This window comes from Trachurus japonicus, chromosome 2 (assembly GCF_045865225.1).
Source record: "Trachurus japonicus isolate A0001 chromosome 2, Traja_1.0".
Lineage (NCBI taxonomy): Eukaryota > Metazoa > Chordata > Actinopteri > Carangiformes > Carangidae > Trachurus > Trachurus japonicus.
Genome location: NC_140908.1, coordinates 3,598,970 through 3,618,192, shown reverse-complemented (window position 1 = coordinate 3,618,192; position 19,223 = coordinate 3,598,970). Strand labels below are relative to the sequence as shown.

Below are 19,223 nucleotides of genomic sequence, written 5' to 3'. Positions count from 1 at the left end.
CAGGAGGGAGAAAGTTGCTGGAGTTTTTGCTCGGCTGATCAGTTTTGGATGAGCTCAGAGTGAAGAGGTGACATCACCGAGGCCGCGGCCATCTTTGATACTCTGTCCACAAGTTTCCAAACGTCATCTATGGTCAAAACCGGAAGCCGGTTTTGCCGGTTTGGTGGAATTGTACGTTTTACGTTTCCATGGTTTTCAGTCGTTGTCATAGTTGCGGTAAACGTATGGATCTATTAACGCTGGCTTTTAACACGGATGTCAATTTGTGTGATATCCACTGTTAAAAGCTGGTGTGATGATCCAAGCGTTTTACAGATTTTCATTGGGAAAAAAAAAAAAAATCCATGCATTTACCGCGACTATCAAAACCATGGAAACGTAAACATAAAATTCCACCGGAAGAGCAAAACCGGTTTACGTTTTTGACGTTCGGAAAAAGGTGGATAGTGTAGAAAAAGGGGACAAACTATTTACTGTAGTGCAGTGTTTTTCAACCTTGGGGTTGGGACCCCATGTAGGGTCGCCTGGAGTTCAAATGGGGTCGCCTGAAATTATTTTTAAAAAATGACTGATAAAAATATTCTTTTAACTAATTATTATTCTTTTTAAAATTCTGATTAAAAACACCACACACAATCTTAAACAACTATACTTTCACTTTCTTGAATATACAAGTTCAAACAAAATGCAGCATATAAAAATATCTGAACTGACGGCGATCATGAATTTGTGATGTCAAAATGAAGTCAAGAGCCAAAAAACCACTGCTGTAGAAACTGCAACAACAAACGGTTTAGAAAAACGGCTTATTATCTTTTCTGCCTGGCGTTAGATGAGACTTTCTCACTTGGTAATGAATCACAGCTCAAGACCGTGAGCTCACTCCCATTGGTTAGAGTCAGACACTGGCTTTATGTCTCTGCTACAAGTAGCTGCATTTTTCATTTAAAATCTAAATTGAATTTGTGTTTCTCCTCCCGAACAGCTTGTAATTCCTGGTTACGGCAAACAATATACAATGCAATGTTTTTACTGTAATGAGACATAGCGCTGTGTGTGTGTGTGTGTGTGATTTTCAGAGCACAGCTGGGTTGTTTGCTGAGTAACGAGGCCTCCTCTCGCTCTCCCAAGTCATCGCACTTATGTCAGCATCATCAACAAGACGCTATCATCCTGTTCGCTGCGCAATCAACAAACTCGTCATCCTTCCTCCCGTCGCGCTGTTCGCTCCCCAGTGTGTGTGTGTGTCTGTGTGCGTGGCTGCGTGTTGTCCATGAGAGGGAAAGTAGTGAGCACCTTTGTGTGTCCATATGTGTCTGGGTGGCGGTGAGCGCGCTGGGCGTCCTGCTGGGAGCACAGATGGCGCCGAGGCCTGCCACGGCAGCGCTGACGATGGCCACATTCTCACATGGGACCCCCAGCTTTCTGGATCCCACACCTCCTGTTCAGGCCTGAACCAACAACCCCCACCCCTCTCCTCCCCCCTCCTCCTCCCTTCCTCCCCCTCCACCCAGGGTCCAGGCCACTGCCTAATATATTTTCACTACCCCTGGAAGAAAAGACACAACACAACACAACACATGGGCAAGTTGGCGTTCACACACACACACCGCATGCAGACGAGAGTCCAGTTACATCACCGTCAGATTTTTGACATTTGAAATATTTATTTATGCCCACATAAAAAAAAAGTACAAGGGTTATTGCACAAGGGACATAATAATAAATAACAAGAGTCGGTCAGATACAAAGCGTCTGGGTGGATGAACACAGTTACATATATGATGACCTACAGGTCAGATAGAAAGCAGCCGTCATTCAGGATACAAAAAACATTGTCTCCTCCAGACTGAGCGGATTCCAATAATAAGCCGATACGGAGCAGTACCTCGCTAACTGTTTGATTTAATTTGATTTGATTTATTTATTTAGCACAAGTTAAAACAGTGCAAGGAGGAAATGAAGCCTGGAAGGCTTGTACAAAGTTCCACTAGAATTACATGAAACTCAAGACAAACAATGAGAAATACAGCATAGAAAAATTCAGAATAAACAATAAAATGTACAGTGCAACATAGAAAGACTATCAAAGGTCAAAGGTCAAAGGTTACTTTATTTGTACCCTCAGGTAAATTTTGTTTGCAGTGAATTACATGACATTAAAAGACAAGCAAACAGCACAGTTCATGCGACATATAAAGTGACAACAGTGCTCGGGGGTAAGAGATTAAAATGAATCAAATAAGACCAAAATAAAACTCAATAAAACCAACCAAAAAATAAACCAAATAAAATAAAAACCAACAGACTATAAAACACAAATAACAAAAGAAAGAAAGAAGGATGCATAATTAACATTAACAGGAAAATAACACTGAAGGTTATGACATAAGGTGTTTTTTCAGTAACTTTCTAAAGGATGTCTAAGATGTTGTTGACCTCAGAACCACATCTAAACCATCAAACTGTTTAGCTCTTCTTTTAGGGAGGCTAAAACTAAAAGTTTACATAGCTGAGAGATGGTCTGCTTCAGCTGCTGATATTTTAGCACTTTGTTTAGAAAGGCCTCTTCAAGGCTGTAATCAAAGGTACAGCCAACCTCCAGTCTTCCAAACTGCGTCTTCTCCCTCTTTGTCTTCATTTCTGCACCTCCACTCGTCTGTTCTTCTCTAATTTCTTCCTTCTCTCTCTCTCTGTCTCTCTCTCTCTCACACACACAGACACACACGCCCCCTGTGGCTCGCCGTCCACCTGAGAGAAGCCTCATACATCTCCTGACAAAGTGACTAATCCTTCCCATTTCACAGCTCCATCCCACTGCTCTCTGGGAATGTTCAAACTCTGTGTGTGTGTGTGTGTGTGTGTGATAGGTGACAGGTGGGAATATGTCACATGAGTTCAAGGTGTTTTTTTTTTTCTCTCGTTTTCTTTTTGTTGCAACAAGCCAGTCAGACAGCTGCGGGGTCTACTGAGCTCTGACTGATTAGAGAAACAACTCCATCACAGACGTCTCACCTGCCGACTTCTTGATGACAGCTTCTTTAAAATGACGTCCACCTACTCAAAGAAAGAAAGAAGAAAAAAAAGATCTGTAGTCTAGAATACAGTCTGAACCTGTCTCCCAAAAGAAAAAAAAAAGGTTTCAAATTTGCATCTTATTTCCTGTGAAACGCTGCAATATTAGGCCTCAGCTGGATCGGTGATATAAGCCCTGCAAAGAATAATCATAATCATAAATCAGCGATCTGCTCCTTTCCTGTGTGTCTGCTACTTCTGAGTCATTACAGGAAGCACAGTAAGAGGACGTTTCCACCCAGACTACACTCACGCTCCTAAGGTGGTCTGTTTTTTTTTTTTATTTTAAAGGGATAGTTCACCCAAAATTCAAATTTCACTCATTATCTACTCACCCTCATGTCGACTAAGGGCTGGGAGAAGTTTTTGGATGTGTCTTTTTGGACAAAGAAAAGTGTCTTTTTGGACAAAGAAAAGTGGGCACCATTCACAACCATTATATGGACAAATACTGCTGCACGGACCCCCCCGTAACTCTGAGAAGGCACGGAGGACTCTGAAACTTCTCCCAGCCCTTAGTCCACATGAGGGTGAGTAGATAATGAGTGAAATTTGAATTTTGGGTGAACTATCCCTTTAAAGGGATACATCAACCAACAGTCGGATCTGTTTCTCTGAACTGGTTTCAAACCGCCAGGGCTCAGGTTGGCGTTCAAAACGCTCAGGGAGGTTGAAAATGTTTCTTTAATGTGTTTGCATGAATGCACGAGACTGGTTCTGCCAGTGTGTGTGTATATGTGTGTGTGTTTGTATCTCAGAAACGCTATTGAACCGCTGCTCACCGTGTGTTAGGATGTTTTCAACGTCAGAGCGCTGTCATGTTTTAATGGAATTTCTTGTTTGATAAAAAAATATATAATCTTGGATTCAAATCATTTTGGTGGTCAGAGGTCAAAGGTCAAGGTCACTGTGACCTCATAAAGCCTCTTGAATATGACGTCTCAATATCATTTTGGGAATTTGGCTCACGTGGACTCAGAGCTGAATGTGGTGGTCAAAGGTCAAAGGTCAATGGTCACCTAAACCTGCTTAACTGATTATGTTTTACATCCCGGGGGTCAAAGGTCGGTTTCCCTTCAGTGTTGCTGTGCAGCAGGTTTGTTTTGCTGCTGATGTTTCATGTTTCACAGGTTTTTGATCCATTGATCTCTTTATTTTTATTCTGATCAGCTGCTCAGTCGGGTGGAAACAGGTTTTGCATCGTTATGTCCTGTTTTATTATTATTTTTGAACATTTTATCAGTTTGTTTGTCTTACCTGAGCAGGTGGTAGCTTCCAGTTAGGTGAGGCTGCTGTGGGAGGGAGGACGAGGCGGAGCAGGTGGCCGTGAGGCTGCAGCTTCAATCAGTGGAATATTTTAGTGGATTTTTTTTCCTCTGTTCGTCAGTGTTTTTCTTAAGCGATGTGATGCCTCCTCTTTTTAGACTCACCCCTGCCCATAGTACCTGCTTCTTCAAAGTTTGCCAGTGCCAAGCAGTCTCATCTGCTTTTTAATACGCAACTGCGCTGTCTCTAACTTAATACACACAAAACTTTGTGCTCCCAGAAACCCATGACTTTCTATTTATGTATTTGGAAAAAAAAAGTATCATGTTGTGTTATATCATATCCATAGTTGTTATTGCAAATTCTTGGCTGTAATAATCATGGAGTGAAATTGTACACCTGTTTTTTTATAATCATGAATATATGCAGCATAAAGGTCAGACATCGCTCTCAGTGGGGCTCAATGTGCAGTTGTAGGTTGGTGGTTTGAAGCACAGAGGGAACTTGAGTTGTTTATGGAGGAAAACGGTTAAAGGGATAGTTCAACATTTTGGCAAATTGGCCCATTGCCATAATCCCTATAGTCATAGCAGTAGGTTCGTTACCTTTCATTGTCGGTGCAAGCTATTTTTAGAACGGCGGAGCAGAGCCGTGAGCTGCTCAGAGCTACGCTACGGAGGCTCATGGGATTTCTTGGTTTCCCTCATCAAACTCATCAAATACACAATCCAACAACTCCAAAACGCTCTGGTGGACAAGTTGTGACCTGCACATTCACCACGCTATGAGATAATAACACAACGTTACCAGACAGAGTTGTTTTAGAGGGAAATTCATGCAAAACCACTGATGTGCGTTCCTGTTGAGGGCAGTTTTTCGGCAACCAGTCTCTGCATTTACCTCGAAAACAACTCCATCTAACGTTTTTGGCTCCTGAAATGAAACACACACACAAACGTTTTTCTTTCTGTCTCCTAATTTTGGAGTTGGATTGTTTTGGTTATTGCTAAAATAAAAAAGAGGTTCTTTTATTTAGTTTTCTGTCTGTTTCTGGCCACTCTTTATTTGTTTTCTCTGGAACATGAGAGGTCAGGTGCTTATACTGTATATACATAGCTTCTATCCAGCGAGTCATTTTCTCCACAAATGGTTTCTCGGCAGCGTCATGACTAAAGCGGACGTCATCATCCTTCCTGAGCGGAGCCGCCCTGCAGTTGGCCTCGCCGTCTCCAGAGTGGCCACATCACATCAGCTGGGGGATGTAGCTGCAGCAGGCACAAACTAAACAGCCTTGGAGGGGTCCTTCATGTGTTTGGCCGAGGGCCTCGCAGGGCTGAGGAGGGGTCTGGGCCACGCAGAGCATCTCCACTTCTCCGTCTGTGGAGCAATTAGGCTGTGTGTGTGTGTGTGTGTGTGTGTGTGTGTGTGTGTGTGTGTGTGTGTGTGTGTGTGTACTGTGTGTGTGTGTGTGTGTGTGTGTGTGTGTGTGTGTGTCCATGGGCTCCAGCTGTCAGGAGGCCTCTGTCTCCTGGTCCTGACATGTCTCTGATACACCCTGCTGTGAGTCTCTCTGTGTCACACACACACACACACACACACACACTGCACGGACCCGACCGGAGCCCAGGGCGAGCTGTCCGTCATCTCACACACACACACACACACATGTACAGACACACACATTCCCTCTCTCTCTGTGTCTCTCTCTCACACACATGCTGAGTTTTCACTGATTATGGAGCTTCTGGCACTGTGGTAGTACTTCTCGCTCTCTCATTGTGTGTGTGTGTGTGTGTGTGTGTGTGTGTGTGTGTGTGTGTGTGTGTGTGTGTGTGTGTGTGTGTGTGTGTGTGTGTGTGTGTGTGTGTGTGTGTGTGTGTGTGTGTGTGTGTGGTGGCAATAGCTATGGCGGCGGCGGTGGCTGCAGGCCACGGCAAGTCATCCGTGCTTCCCCTTATCGTTTTAATCACCTCGTTAGGCGCAGCTAGTCCCCACACTTACTGGCCACTGCCCCTCCTCTGGAACTGTGCCCCCCCCCCGACCCGTCGCTGGTGGTGCCACCGGGCACAGAGATGCATGATGGGAGGAGGAAGAGGAGGAGGAGGAGGAGGAGGAGGAGAAACTTCTGTGCATCCATCAAGTTGCTTAAAAAAAACAGAAGAAAGTATAGCGTCCTGCATCCAAGGAGCTTTTAACTCTTGTTAGTGAGAATGAACTCTTTGAAAGCAGCTGCACTGATGTGCTGCTTTTAGGGGTTAGGGTTTCCTTCTGACAAACACAGCTTGTGTCCAATAGGATTTTAGAAAAAAGAAAAAAAAAAAAGAGCAGTCCTGAAAGTAACCAGTACTTTTCAGCCTTCCTAGAAATGAACTCGAGTAAAAGTAAAAATATTTGTCTTGGAAATGTATTCAAGTAAGAGTAATAAGTACCAAAGAAATCTAATACTCAAGTAAATTTACTCCGTTACTGTCCACCACTGGGTGTGACAGGTGCAGCGAAGGACAGCAGAGTTTTATACAGCAAATATATGATGAGTCACTGTTAGACTGAAGCAGCCAGATAACATGAATCAGCAGAAACAAACATCTTGTTGAAGGATTTAACACTTTTATTCTCTTCCGTGAGTTAAAACAACACAAATATCTCATTCAGACTGCTTCTGTTCTGTCATCACAACAGTAAAATGACAGAAGTTGACAACAGCAGAGACTAAAAGTAAATGAAGTAAAGAAATGTTTCTACTATCCACCTCCACCTCCGCCACTCAACTGTTGCTGTTTCCAAAATTGGCTTCAGCTGGAATCAGGCAGACTCAGGTGTGTGTCAGTTCCTCCCACAGGTGTAGGTACAGACACACACACACACACACACACACACACACACACACACACACACACACACACACACACACACACACAAACAAACAAACAAACCTCAGTTAGAAAAATTGAAGTTCTACACATGCAGAATCATTTTTACAGCAGAACAGAATATTGAATTTTGCACAACTTTTATATGAAAAAATGCACTTTTATTCTTCAAACAAGCTTTTTCTTCATCTACCTCAAATGTTTTTGAATTTTCAAAAAAGAAAAAGAAAAAAAAATCACTGTACAAAAAATGAGACGTTTTCCAATGGACCTCTGACTTGAAAGCAGCTCATGCAGGAAGTTGAAAATCCTCTCTCTCTCTCTCTCTCTCTCTCTCTTTTATGCACTTTGAAAACACATCATTAGTTTTTTTTTCTTCTTTTTCTTAACAATTACAACAAAAAAAAGGTATTTATTTCTATATTGTCTCGTTCTCCATCCCTTTATCAGGCTCCACATCTCTGCTGCTGCTTTCCCTTTGCCCACTACACTACTCCCACGGGAGGGGAGAGCGCTCGAGGGCTGAGGGGCGTGAGGAGAGAGAGGGAGGTGTGTGTGTGTGTGTGTGTGTGTGTGTGTGAGAGAGAGAGAGAGAGAGAGGGAGGGGGCGGCGTTAGACAATACCATTCCTCAAATATATTCGGTTCCCTCCGTCCCTGAAGTGAGCCTTTATTAGTCGGGATCGTTTGGATCTTATCTCGCATATGACACTCGGTGGAAGAAAGGACCGGAGGAGGACAGAACAGGGGGATTATCAGAGCTCTGCCTTCCCGATCCGCTGATTCCTGACACGGGGAAGAGCCTCCGCTTCATCTCGCCCCCTTTTCTTTTTTTATTTTATTTCTTTATTTGCCCCCCCTCCATCCACACATCTTCCTCCAGGCTCGGATGGACGAGTAGCCCTGCTGCTGCTGCTGCTGCTGCTGCTGCTGCTGCTGCACTTTTCTCCACTATCTGCCCATCTCATCTCCCGTCTATTGTCTCTCCATCGCCGGGATCACACACTCAGAGAGAGGGACAGAGAGACAGATAGAGGGGCGGGGGGGCTGTTGACTGCTCCATGCTCACATCATTATCAGCACTTTTCTCTTTTCTTTCTCTTTTTTTTCTTCAAATCCCCTCATAAGACTTTTGGAGCCTTTTTTAAAAAAAGACAATTTGCCTGAAAAAAGCTCCAATGTTGCAAGCTCCTGGCTGGAAAAAAGTAAAAGAATAATTTTCGTTTATTTATTGTAATAAAAAAAATTCTATCTGACACTGGCGGCTGCTCTCTGCGAGACTTGATGGTTGTCCAGTCGGTGGAATATGAGTTAATGTGGAGTTGAGGCTCCGCTCAAGAGCGTCTTCAAGTTCCCTTCAAGAGATTTTCACCTCCCAACTCTTTGTCAAGGTGAGCTTTTCACTGTTATATTCAACTTTCTCTTATATATGTATAATCTAGCCCATATATAAAGATAAACAACAGCTAGTAATTTTATGTCCAGCAGATGTCAACATTATTTTTTCACTCTTGTGCCTCCATGCTGTCAAGTCGCTGTGGCCTCAGCCAAGCAGATGTGTTCATCACACTGTGACAGATGGCCAACTCTGAATATGTTAATTCACTAAAAAAAAAAGAAAAAAAGAGGGAGTTTCTCCCTCACAAATCATCACAACTTAGCTTTTTTTTTTTTTTTTTTAATTTGTTCAAATGAAAAATCAAATCAAATAATAAATAACAAGAAAAGATAAATTGGAAGAAAACTCCAAAGAGAGCTGCATGTGTTTGAGGCCTGAGGCTTTAATAGATGATCCATCCCTTGTATTTCCAGCCATTTATTATTGATGGAGTTTAATGTTATTATGCAATGGTGGTAGACTGTATTTATGGGGGGCCCTGGCACCCACACAAGCTCCTGCTGTGGGGTTTCTCATACTGAGGGCCTCGGGGTGTCAGAAAACACTCAAAACAATTACATGTCATGCACAGATTTATTTATTTATTTTTCTGCAGTTTCTTTGTGCTTTTCGGTCAATAACAAGTGGAGGTGATGGGCTGTTTGTGAGGGCATAAAGGAGCATGCATCAGTATCTAATGGTTGTTGTTGTGGTGCAAACTGCAGGTTTCTTCTGGAGGAGCGACTGTCAAACACCGAGGAGCCAAAATGATGCTGAGTCCGGACCAGGCGGAGGCCGACCTCTCCTGGACTCAGTCCGACCCGGAGAGCATCCTGAGCGGCCTCAAGTCGGCCGGCTGCGCGTCGGACGATCCGGCGGAGGGCGAGGACAACAGGGCCAAGTGCAAAGCCGATCAGCCCCTGAGCCGGGAGGAGAAGCGGAGGAGGCGGAGGGCCACGGCCAAGTACCGCTCGGCCCACGCCACCAGAGAGAGGATCCGCGTGGAGGCGTTCAACGTGGCCTTCGCGGAGCTGAGGAAATTACTCCCCACCTTACCCCCCGACAAGAAACTGTCCAAGATCGAGATCCTCAGACTGGCTATATGCTACATCTCCTATCTGAATCACGTGTTGGATGTGTAGAAGTGACCCCCCATGCATCACCCCACTACTTTGGTTGGTAGATTGGACTCAAACGCATCCTGGGCGTCAGCTGGGTATGGCAAGGTGTTTCTAGCTTTTAAATTCTAAACATCTAATGAGATGCAAAAACAATAACATAAAGGTGCATTTCAATCAATGGAAAATATATTTAATCCCTTCCCTTGCCTTTTTTCTTTTCTTTGCGTGTGTGGTCAATCCACAAAGTGACAGTTTGATACCTGTGTGAGATTCAGGGACTCGCTGCATCTCTGCGATTTTTTTTTTTAGTTTTATTTAGGCTATTTTTTTTTTTTTAATTCCAAAATCAGCAAATCTGGGAAAAAAATACAGACAGAACAAACCAACAAACATCTTCTTCTCTTTGCCATACCTAACAGCTGGGAGTCCTGGTGCAAAGTTGGCGACAACTAAGTAATAATAAAAAAACGGCTAATAATAATTTAGAAATACCTTTTCCAGACCAGGAGGTGGAATAATAATAATAATGATAATAATAATAATAATGATGATAATGATATAATAATAACGATGTTGATCATAAAAAAAACACCAACACTGGGGTGGTGAACGGATGTAAACAAATAGCTGCTTTAGATCTAGTTTAGATGACGTTTTTTCCCGAAAAGGAAAAAAAAAAAAAGATTCACTGCGTTAAGTGCCACTTATGACATATAAAATTGTGACCTTAATCATTTTTTTTATAATGTGTATGGGATTATTTATTATTTAATTGTGTTTGAATATTTAATGCTAATTTATTTCCGTTGATTCCATAGGCCGGCGTCTCTCTGTATAAATGTATATTGTTTGTTGCTTCTATATTTTAGGCTGTGAACTTGACCTTTGAAAGTGATGCTGGTGTGTTCTATTCTACTGAAAATGGCACTTTCTGTTAATCCATAGCATAACTTATTGGTTTCATGTAACGTCATTATCTTTGTTTTTTTTGTTAGTTTTTTTTTTTTTTTTTAATGTCACGTCTGTTGTCTATCAATAGCAACGATAAGCACTTCAACATGGGGCTCGATGGCCCCATAAATGTTTATTATTATCTCCCTAAATTGTTGCGTTAAGAGGTTTTTGCAGGAAGAAGAATAAGTATGAGAATCGGGCTGCTCAATGGATGATGATATTAATACTTAATAATTCAATTTCAATTCAATTAAAAAGAGAAACATGCTTCTCTAATGTAATCACGTAAAGAATCAAACTGTTTCTTAAACCTCTTTTTTTCGCTCTCTCTTTTTTTTTTGCTGTGACCAAAAAAAAAAAAAAGAAGATAATTACTACTAATAACAATTTCGAAAAATAGTTTGAATTTATTATCTTCAATGTTTTGATGTTCTTATTTTTTGATTGATTGATTGATTGGTTTATTTATTTATTTGTCTCTGCCTTGTATTACGAAATTCAATAAGTAATTTTATAGTGAAGGAAAAAAAACAAAACAACAACGACATATCCTCTATCCAAAGATTTTTTGTCTCTTCAGGGTTGTGTAGGCTACTTGTTGCTTTATGCAGATCTTTTGTAGTAGAGGTATCGTGTGACAGCTGGTTTCTAATGGACAAACTTTTCATATTTTCCGGTGTTATTTTTAATTAAAACGGAAATACTTGAAAAAAAAAACACTGATTCTGTTTCCTGTTTTGAAATATTTTAGAACAAGAAGTTATTTGACTCTGTAATGTAGAAAAACAAACACACACACAAACAGCTGATGGCGATGATGGATATGGTACACGATGACGTCAGGCGCCTGCACTCGCACACGTGCAATGGTGTTTGGTTGGAGGGGAGAGGGGGGGCAAGAGGGGGGGGGGGGGTAAATGCACATGCAAATCAGCAAATGAGCGCATAAGAAGAAGGCTTAACACATAGACACACCTCATGTTTAGTCTGCTGTGCAAACACACACATGCACACACACACACACACACACACACACACACAAGGTGAAACATGTGCAAACCCCATTTAGCATACAGATGAAAAGTCTCCTTACTGTACACACACACACACACACACACACACACACACACACACACACACACACACACACACACTACTGTAAACACACAGTCCTGCACAACTGCAAGATGAAATAAGTGGAAACCCATGCAGATAAAGAAAACTCTCTCTCTCTCCCTCTCTCTCTGTAACACACACACACACACACACACACAGTGGTCAGCAGCTAAAGGCAGTGGTAGCCTACATGTGTGCTCCTGGCTGAAAGGCTCTCTCCCTCCCCAGAGAGGGGGCAGGTGTTACTCCAGACGAGCCAAGACAACCAAATTACTGGCCGTCTGGCACCTCCCGTGGGAAACCCTGGGAGAGAGGAGGGATGGGAGAGATGGAAATTTATGAGAGAGCGAGCGCTGAGATGTAATATTGCCAAATGGTATGAGCAGAAAAAAAGAAAAAAGATCCAAATATTTATATTCATTTGTGATATATCCGCCTATTCCCATCGATTGTGCTATAAAGAGCTTGTTAAGTTACAGAACAGGAGATGTGGGGGATGTGTGAACGCTTTTATCTGAGCCATATTAGATTATTAGATTAGATTAGATCTTTTTTTTTTTTTGCATGAGTATTGCTGGCCCCATTGGGAATCGAACCCTTCACCTAAGATGCTCCAACTGAGCAACAGAATCCATATGTCAAATGTGTATCATTAGAAACTATATAAAAAAATGAAATAAAGCTGTGTCCATGTGTGGCAGCTGCAGTGAGGTCGTAGCGAAGCCACGTTTCTTGTTTGATATGGTTTGGTTTCAGCGGTGCAGCCTGAAGGCCGCTAGAAAAATCTTCTTTCCTTTTCAGCTCAAGGGCCTCCTCCTCCTGTGTCTCGCTTTCTCTTTTTGTGTGTGTGTGTGTTTTGTGGCATCTGTCAGTCACAGTCGGTCCTCGGCCTGACCTTGGAGTTTTACCTTCAGCTGCTGCACCCACGGGGGTCAAGAAAAGTTTGTTCAGAGACAAGGCTGCTTTTTTTACAAGCTACGGCTGAGGAAAACTTTCAGATAAGTCATTTTTAAGTTTTGACGGAAGGAATTACACGCTGTCCATGAAATGTTGACTTGATGATACACACAGCCTTAACAGGACCTGTATGAGTAGTTGCTTGTGGAGGTTTAGGATTAGGATTAGCACATAATGTTTCCATTGATTATGTGTAGTATATAAAAAACTGTCGGATAAATCACAAACACAAGCCACAAAACCAGCTCCGTCATCACTTTGCATCACTTTGAACCAATGAAATGTTTAATAATCATTTGATTTCTATTTGTTCTACACCGTTCAAACCTGATGAATCCAAAACTGGGGACTGGCTTTTTAAAAAAAGAAGCTTTTATACAGAAAAGAAAGAAAAAGAAAGAAAGAAAAGAACACCAATATGTTGCATCAACAGATTGTCTTCTTCAGAAACACAAAACAAGCTCTGTGATTCTGGCATGGCGTGGAGACAGACTTCTGCTCAAGCTTATTGAATGGAGGAGTCCATCTGTACGTCTCCGTGAAGCACTACAAGGCCATTTGTGCTCCTCATCCCCAAAAGCTTCCGTAGCATCAGTCCTCTTCAATTTATTCTTTACAAACCTCCAGAAGGGGCAAGGGGAGAGAGGAAAGTGACAGGCGCAGCCCAAACTGCTGAGGGCACTGAACAGCCTGGCTGACAGTGTGGCCGGTGCGTGTGTGTGTATGTGTGTGTGAGAAAGTGCCACGTTTCACCACAACCCCCCCCCCCTTTTTTTTGCACCGTAGGCTTATGTAACGGTGGAGGGGCCGAGGACTGACCATATGTCAGGAGGTGTGTGCAGACGGCAGGGGATTATACAGCAGCCATTATCAGCGTTTGGACATCCTTCTCCTCATCATCATTCAGGTATACACTCAAAGCACACACACACACACACACACACACACACACACTACACACCCATTTAATTCTGAGAGCTCACTCTCTGTGTGTAAATTGGACAGGGAGAAAGAGTATGACAACAAACAGCCATATGTTCACAGTACGAGGAACAACATTTGGGGCTTTTTGTGCTGCCTCATTTTTTCGCCCTCTCTTTTATTCTCCACGTCGTTGGGTATTATGGGAAGTGTTCATGTTCAAGGCGAGAGCTCCCCCGTCAATATTGCGACTCCTGCTCCCCTTCCTCTCCCTCTCTCTCCCCCTTTTTTTCCTTTTTTTTTCTCCCCTCCCTCATCGAAGGTGTGCGCGGAAGGCCGTGCACGCCCCCAGTGAGTGTGTATATGAAGGGTGCTCGTGCAGGCAGAAGTACAAAGCCCTGGTCCATGTGTTGAAATGCAGCCCCCGGGATGGGCCGTATTATCCCTGCCTACTTCACCAGCAGGGTCCCGGAGCTGGAGCTGGCTCGTGGCCCTTTGTCTCCAAACAGATGGAAATGGGCAGAGGAGAGAGGAGAAGTGGAGAATCAGAGAGCGGAGGGGGAGGAGGAGGAGGGAGGGAGGGAGGGAGGGAGGAGGGAGGAAGAGAATGGACGGAGGATGCAGAAAGGGGAGGGGAGGAGGAGGAGGGAGAAAAGGAGTCAGTCTGTTCTCATTAAGTGCTGTATTGAAGACGACGTCCCCCCACAATGCGTCAGCAGCCGCGGATGGTCCCCCTCTCATTCAGGCTCACGCTCGGACCATCTGTACCACGGGGGCCTGTCATAAGGTGTGTGTGCATGCATTAGGGCCCCGCCACACACACACACACACACACACACACACACACACACACACACAGACACATACACAAGGCCCAATCTGGCGAGTTAAAAATGGTGATATTCATTGGGTTTCAATTTGGTTAAGATCTTTTAAATCCAATTGTTGGGCTTTTGTTGCGGCGGCTGTGAGTCACGGGGAGTTTATTCAACATCCTGCTGTCCCTGCCTGTCCTCCCGGTCTCAGAGGGCGCAGACACACAGCCAGAGACGTCCTAGATGTATAATTACTGCATCATAAAGACATTAAGGAAGACTTATCTCTGCTTTAATCCCGTCATTATCACTAAAAATGATTCATTTGCTCATCTCTGCCCCGTCTTGATCTCAATTCCCCCCAAAACATTTATCACTCTCCTTTCGCTTTATCATTATGGATAAGACAGAATAATAAGTGTAACAGCAGAAATTAGAGAGTGTTGTTGTTGGAAAAGATTAGTCTGGAGATGTTGGTCCAGTTCCCAGAGCTCAGCGTTCAGTTTTTCTTCAAGAATATTTTTCACATTTTGTCTTCCTCACAGTCTTCCACCCAGGGAGAGTGGGGGTCCTGGGACAGACGTGAGCTGTGGGCCCCAACATGCAAAATCCGCCTTAAGGGCCCTCTGATTTCAGTTTCTATTGTATTCTCTTGTGCATATTACTACACAAATATGCAATTAATCAAAATACCCCAAAACTTCTTGTCAAAGAAGCCATTCATCTGAAGGCCTTCAGGGCTCCGGGGGCTCCGGGGGCTCGCGGCCCCTGCATGGGGGCAGTTGCAGTTGTCTGTTTTGTTTGGTTTGCTTGAGAACCAAAGAATCAGTTAGTTGTTGTTGCTGCCCTTGTCTCAATATGCTTTAGAGTCACTGTTTACGTTGTGTTTTTAATATTTCCATGGTAACTTGTCTTTGCATCCTGTACTTTTTTCCTGTTTCCTGTTGGGAACAGTGTCTTAGATCCAAAATTGGGCAAATGTGAACGTTAAAATAAAAAGTAAAATCCGGAATTTTGATTTTCTTTTGGTAAAATCCTTAATTTCTGTATCTTATTTATGTCATTCCATCTGCACCGTTGCCCACTGTTAACCATAACCACGCTCTCTTACTTTGAAAAAGCTGCCTGTTGGTCCTTTAAAGCTGATTTGTCATAGCAGAGAATCTCATCTGGCTGACTGCAAACTCCGGAAACTCACATTCATCCTGCTGAGGCCTGAATCCTCTGCTCTCCTCTCTGCATGTATGCGTGTGGTCTCATCAACTTGCATCTCTTCCCACTTCGTCTTCATTTTTACACACGCTTTCATTTTTCTCCTCTATTTACCAAAAAAAAAAAAAAAAAACCCTCCGAACTCATAAAAGCCGTGTCTTTGGGGAGGGATCCATCCATCTTCCGGACACCAAATTGAATTGATCTCAGGGGCCCCCACCTCGCCTCTCTCAATGGGGGCCATCTGTGCGCGCGTCCCGCTTTGAATAAACGTGAAAAGGTGTCAGCACGTGCTCGCCTGCTCGTCGTCTCACACGACGCGCGTGGCTGCCAGGGGTGGCTCGCGCTCCCATTCAGCTGTGTAATGTGATTTCACTGCAGCTGATTGATTCACAGATCTTGTAGATAACATATAGATACTGAAGTGTCTGCACTAATCACCAATAGAAATCCTCCTGCTTTAGGCTACAGAAAAAAAACAAGATTTTTTTAATTATAGAAATAACAAGCACATATAATTGTATTATTGTATTGTTTTTTAAATGCCTAAATGACAGAACATGCACGTGTGCAGCGTGGAAGAGTTTGGATGCGCGTCTGGAAACTTTCAGGTGACGTAATGGCGGTGAACGGCCACATGGTGGCGCAGCGATCTCAAACTCTGGTGTTTGACAGCAGCAGATGCAGCAGAATGAAACAGATGCTGTCAGAGATGGACACAGTACTCCAGTAAGAGTACAAATAGTACTGGTCAAAATTTACTCCGTTACAAGTAAAAGTAGCTCAGTCGACATGTTACTCCAGTAAGAGTAAAAAAGTACTTGCTTTTAAAGGTACTTATGTATCCAAAAGTACATGCTTTTAAATTTACTTTAAGTAAAAGTAAGAGTAAGAGTAAATTTCTTATTTTTCACATCAATGAATTACTATAATTTTTTCTAAATGAATTTAAGGAGCTTTTAACTCTTGTTTGTGAGAATGAACTCTTTGAAAGCAGCTGCACTGATGTGCTGCTTTTAGGGGTTAGGGTTTCCTTCACAGACAAACACAGCTTGTGTCCAATAGGATTTTAGAAAAAAAAAGAAAAAAAAGAGCAGACCTGAAAGTAACAAGTACTTTTCAGCCTTCCAAGAAATTAACTTGAGTAAAAGTAATAATATTTGTCTTGGAAATGTATTCAAGTAAGAGTAATAAGTACTGTAAAATATGCCTGGGTGTGGGAATAGACTGGTTCCGGATTATGAGAAATACTCAAGTAAAGTACAAATCCTCTGGATATGTACTTAAGTACAGTACTCAAGTAAATTTACTCCGTTACTGTCCACCACAGATGCTTATCTACACAGCAGTGGTACTGAATTCTGACAAAGTACTAAACAACAACATACAATTTGAGTTTTTAAATATTATAATAATAATAATAATGTTAAAGTACAAATGTCAGAAATTCAATTTAAATGTGTTTAATTAACCAGTCTGACTACATCTATGTGATTGGATTTTATTTACAGATACTGATGCACAATTGCAGATGTACAATAGCTACCTATCTCCCCATCTTCCCTCCCCCATCCTCCACACAACACTGGTGTTTATTTGGCTCTCCATGGGGAGGCCCAGGGGTCACGTCCCAGTCACGACCTCCATTGTAATCTGGAGGGGATGCGGTACAACTACGAGTGTGTGTGTGTGTGTGTGTGTTGGAGTGAGAAATCCCTTCAAAGGAGGAGAAAATATTGATTCATATACAGCTGCGTAATTGCTGGAGGCATCTGTTGCCGTGCTGTTTGCACTTTCATGTGTGCATGTTGTCTGAATGGACCGGCCCGTGCCCCCTTTGTCCGGTGACACAATAGAGGACGAGTGGTAGGCAGCAGCAACAAAGAAATGTGAAAACAGTATAGGTGGGGGTGTAAATATGTTTGCTTTGGGTTTGTATAACCTTTATTTAACCACATAAACTGACTGAGGTCAAAGGTGCCTCAGTATGCTTGACATTATAATGCATCATTGTGAGTTTGTATTCAAGAGATAATACGCTGTCTGCCTTTACACTGTTGTAGCCTATAGACCGCTACTTTTACTTAAGTAAACACTTTCTCCATTACTCACATTTATCTCCTGACCCCTCGGGGAAGTGGCAACCCCAGGTCTGTAACCACTCCTTTGAACACTGTTTGCATTTCCAAGGCATCAGCACGCAGATCACAAACACATTCCCAAAACTGAGTGGATGACAGCTGCAGCTCCAGGCCCTTTCCCACAATAATACCTACAGTAAGTTTACCATACGATATGGTACGGTATGCATGTAATGTGGATCTAAAATATGTCTGTGCTCTGCTTTTATTGAAGGAGAAGTAGGCTAGGTATGTGGAAGACTATTTGTTTACATTCTTACTTTTAAAAGAAGCCGCTTAAGACTTCATTGTGTTTCTTTCACAGACTGTGTCCGGGCCCAGATTGCTATCACGTCACTGTTTGTGTTTGGTATGTAGAGAGAGTCAATGGTTGAATCACTGTTTATTGTTCAGCTTCATGAACTGTGACAAAAAACACACAATGCTTGTGCGTTGGTGGACAGGATAAAAGAGCGCGGTACACTGTCACAGTAATGTATCTGTCTTGGATACATTAATTGTTTTTTTTCTTATCCTTGCAATGCACTTTATTGTGTATATATATTTATTTCAGACTCATGGTCCGTAGGCAAGATGTACAACACAACAACAGACATACAACACATACAATAAAAGAGAATAAAGCTAAAAAAATAAATAAAAAATACATATTTGATATCAAAAATTGTACCAGTTCCACTTCAGACTGATAGTAGGCTACTTGACCTCAGGATGACACCCAGAAAAAACAGGCAAATCTGATGTGGAATTTCAGAATAAAAGCCCTTTGAACTTCCATATTTCACCGTATTCTGTGTACATTAGGATTCATATTTCTTAAAAACTACCCGTTATTACTCAACCATTCCACTTCAGACTGATAGTACTAGACCTCAGGATGACACCCAGAAAAAACAGGCCAATCTGATGTGGAATTTCAGAATAAAAGCCCTTAGAACTTCCATATTTCACCGTATTCTATGTACATTCGGAGTACAGAGACTGATACTGATAGCAGCTACTGTTGATGTTTCTGAGGCATCAAGACAACACATAAATCTATGCATAAGGTTATTATTGTTGTTGTATTTGTATTATATTATTGTATTGTATTATAACCCTCCTGAACATCACTGTAATTATTTTTTGTCATTAACTCTTTTATTGATTCCATACAGCATTATGTCCTCAACATTTTACATCTTGTATACAATTTTTTTTTTTTACAAATTTATAGGACATACCCATACTCCACACAGGGGAGCAAAGACAGAAATAGACATAATATGACGTCCTCAGCTAATGGCTTGTTCTCCTGCTACTGACGAGAACCTGTGCAATCATTTCTATTGATCTCTTTTATTAGTTGTTATTTATTTGATTTATAGTTTTTTATCCAGTCTTTTATCTTTTATACAA

The 19,223-nt window shown here is 42.3% G+C and overlaps 2 protein-coding genes across 2 annotated transcripts in view; one reads left to right on the top strand and one right to left on the bottom strand.

Moving 5' to 3' along the window:
• Nucleotides 1-7,206: 7,206 nt before the first annotated feature.
• Nucleotides 7,207-19,223, bottom strand: part of znf513b (zinc finger protein 513b) — a 179,990-nt gene continuing 167,973 nt past the window's right edge. The window contains exon 8 of the mRNA XM_085795828.1: nucleotides 7,207-7,274. The gene's annotated coding sequence lies outside the window, so the exon portion shown is untranslated. The remainder of the gene's footprint in view (nucleotides 7,275-19,223) is intronic.
• LOC146990604 (helix-loop-helix protein 2-like) lies at nucleotides 9,317-10,020 on the top strand. The gene has a single exon (XM_085803125.1). It carries the CDS (start codon nucleotides 9,356-9,358, stop codon nucleotides 9,728-9,730), a length of 375 nt encoding a protein of 124 aa, XP_085659251.1. The 5' UTR covers nucleotides 9,317-9,355; the 3' UTR covers nucleotides 9,731-10,020.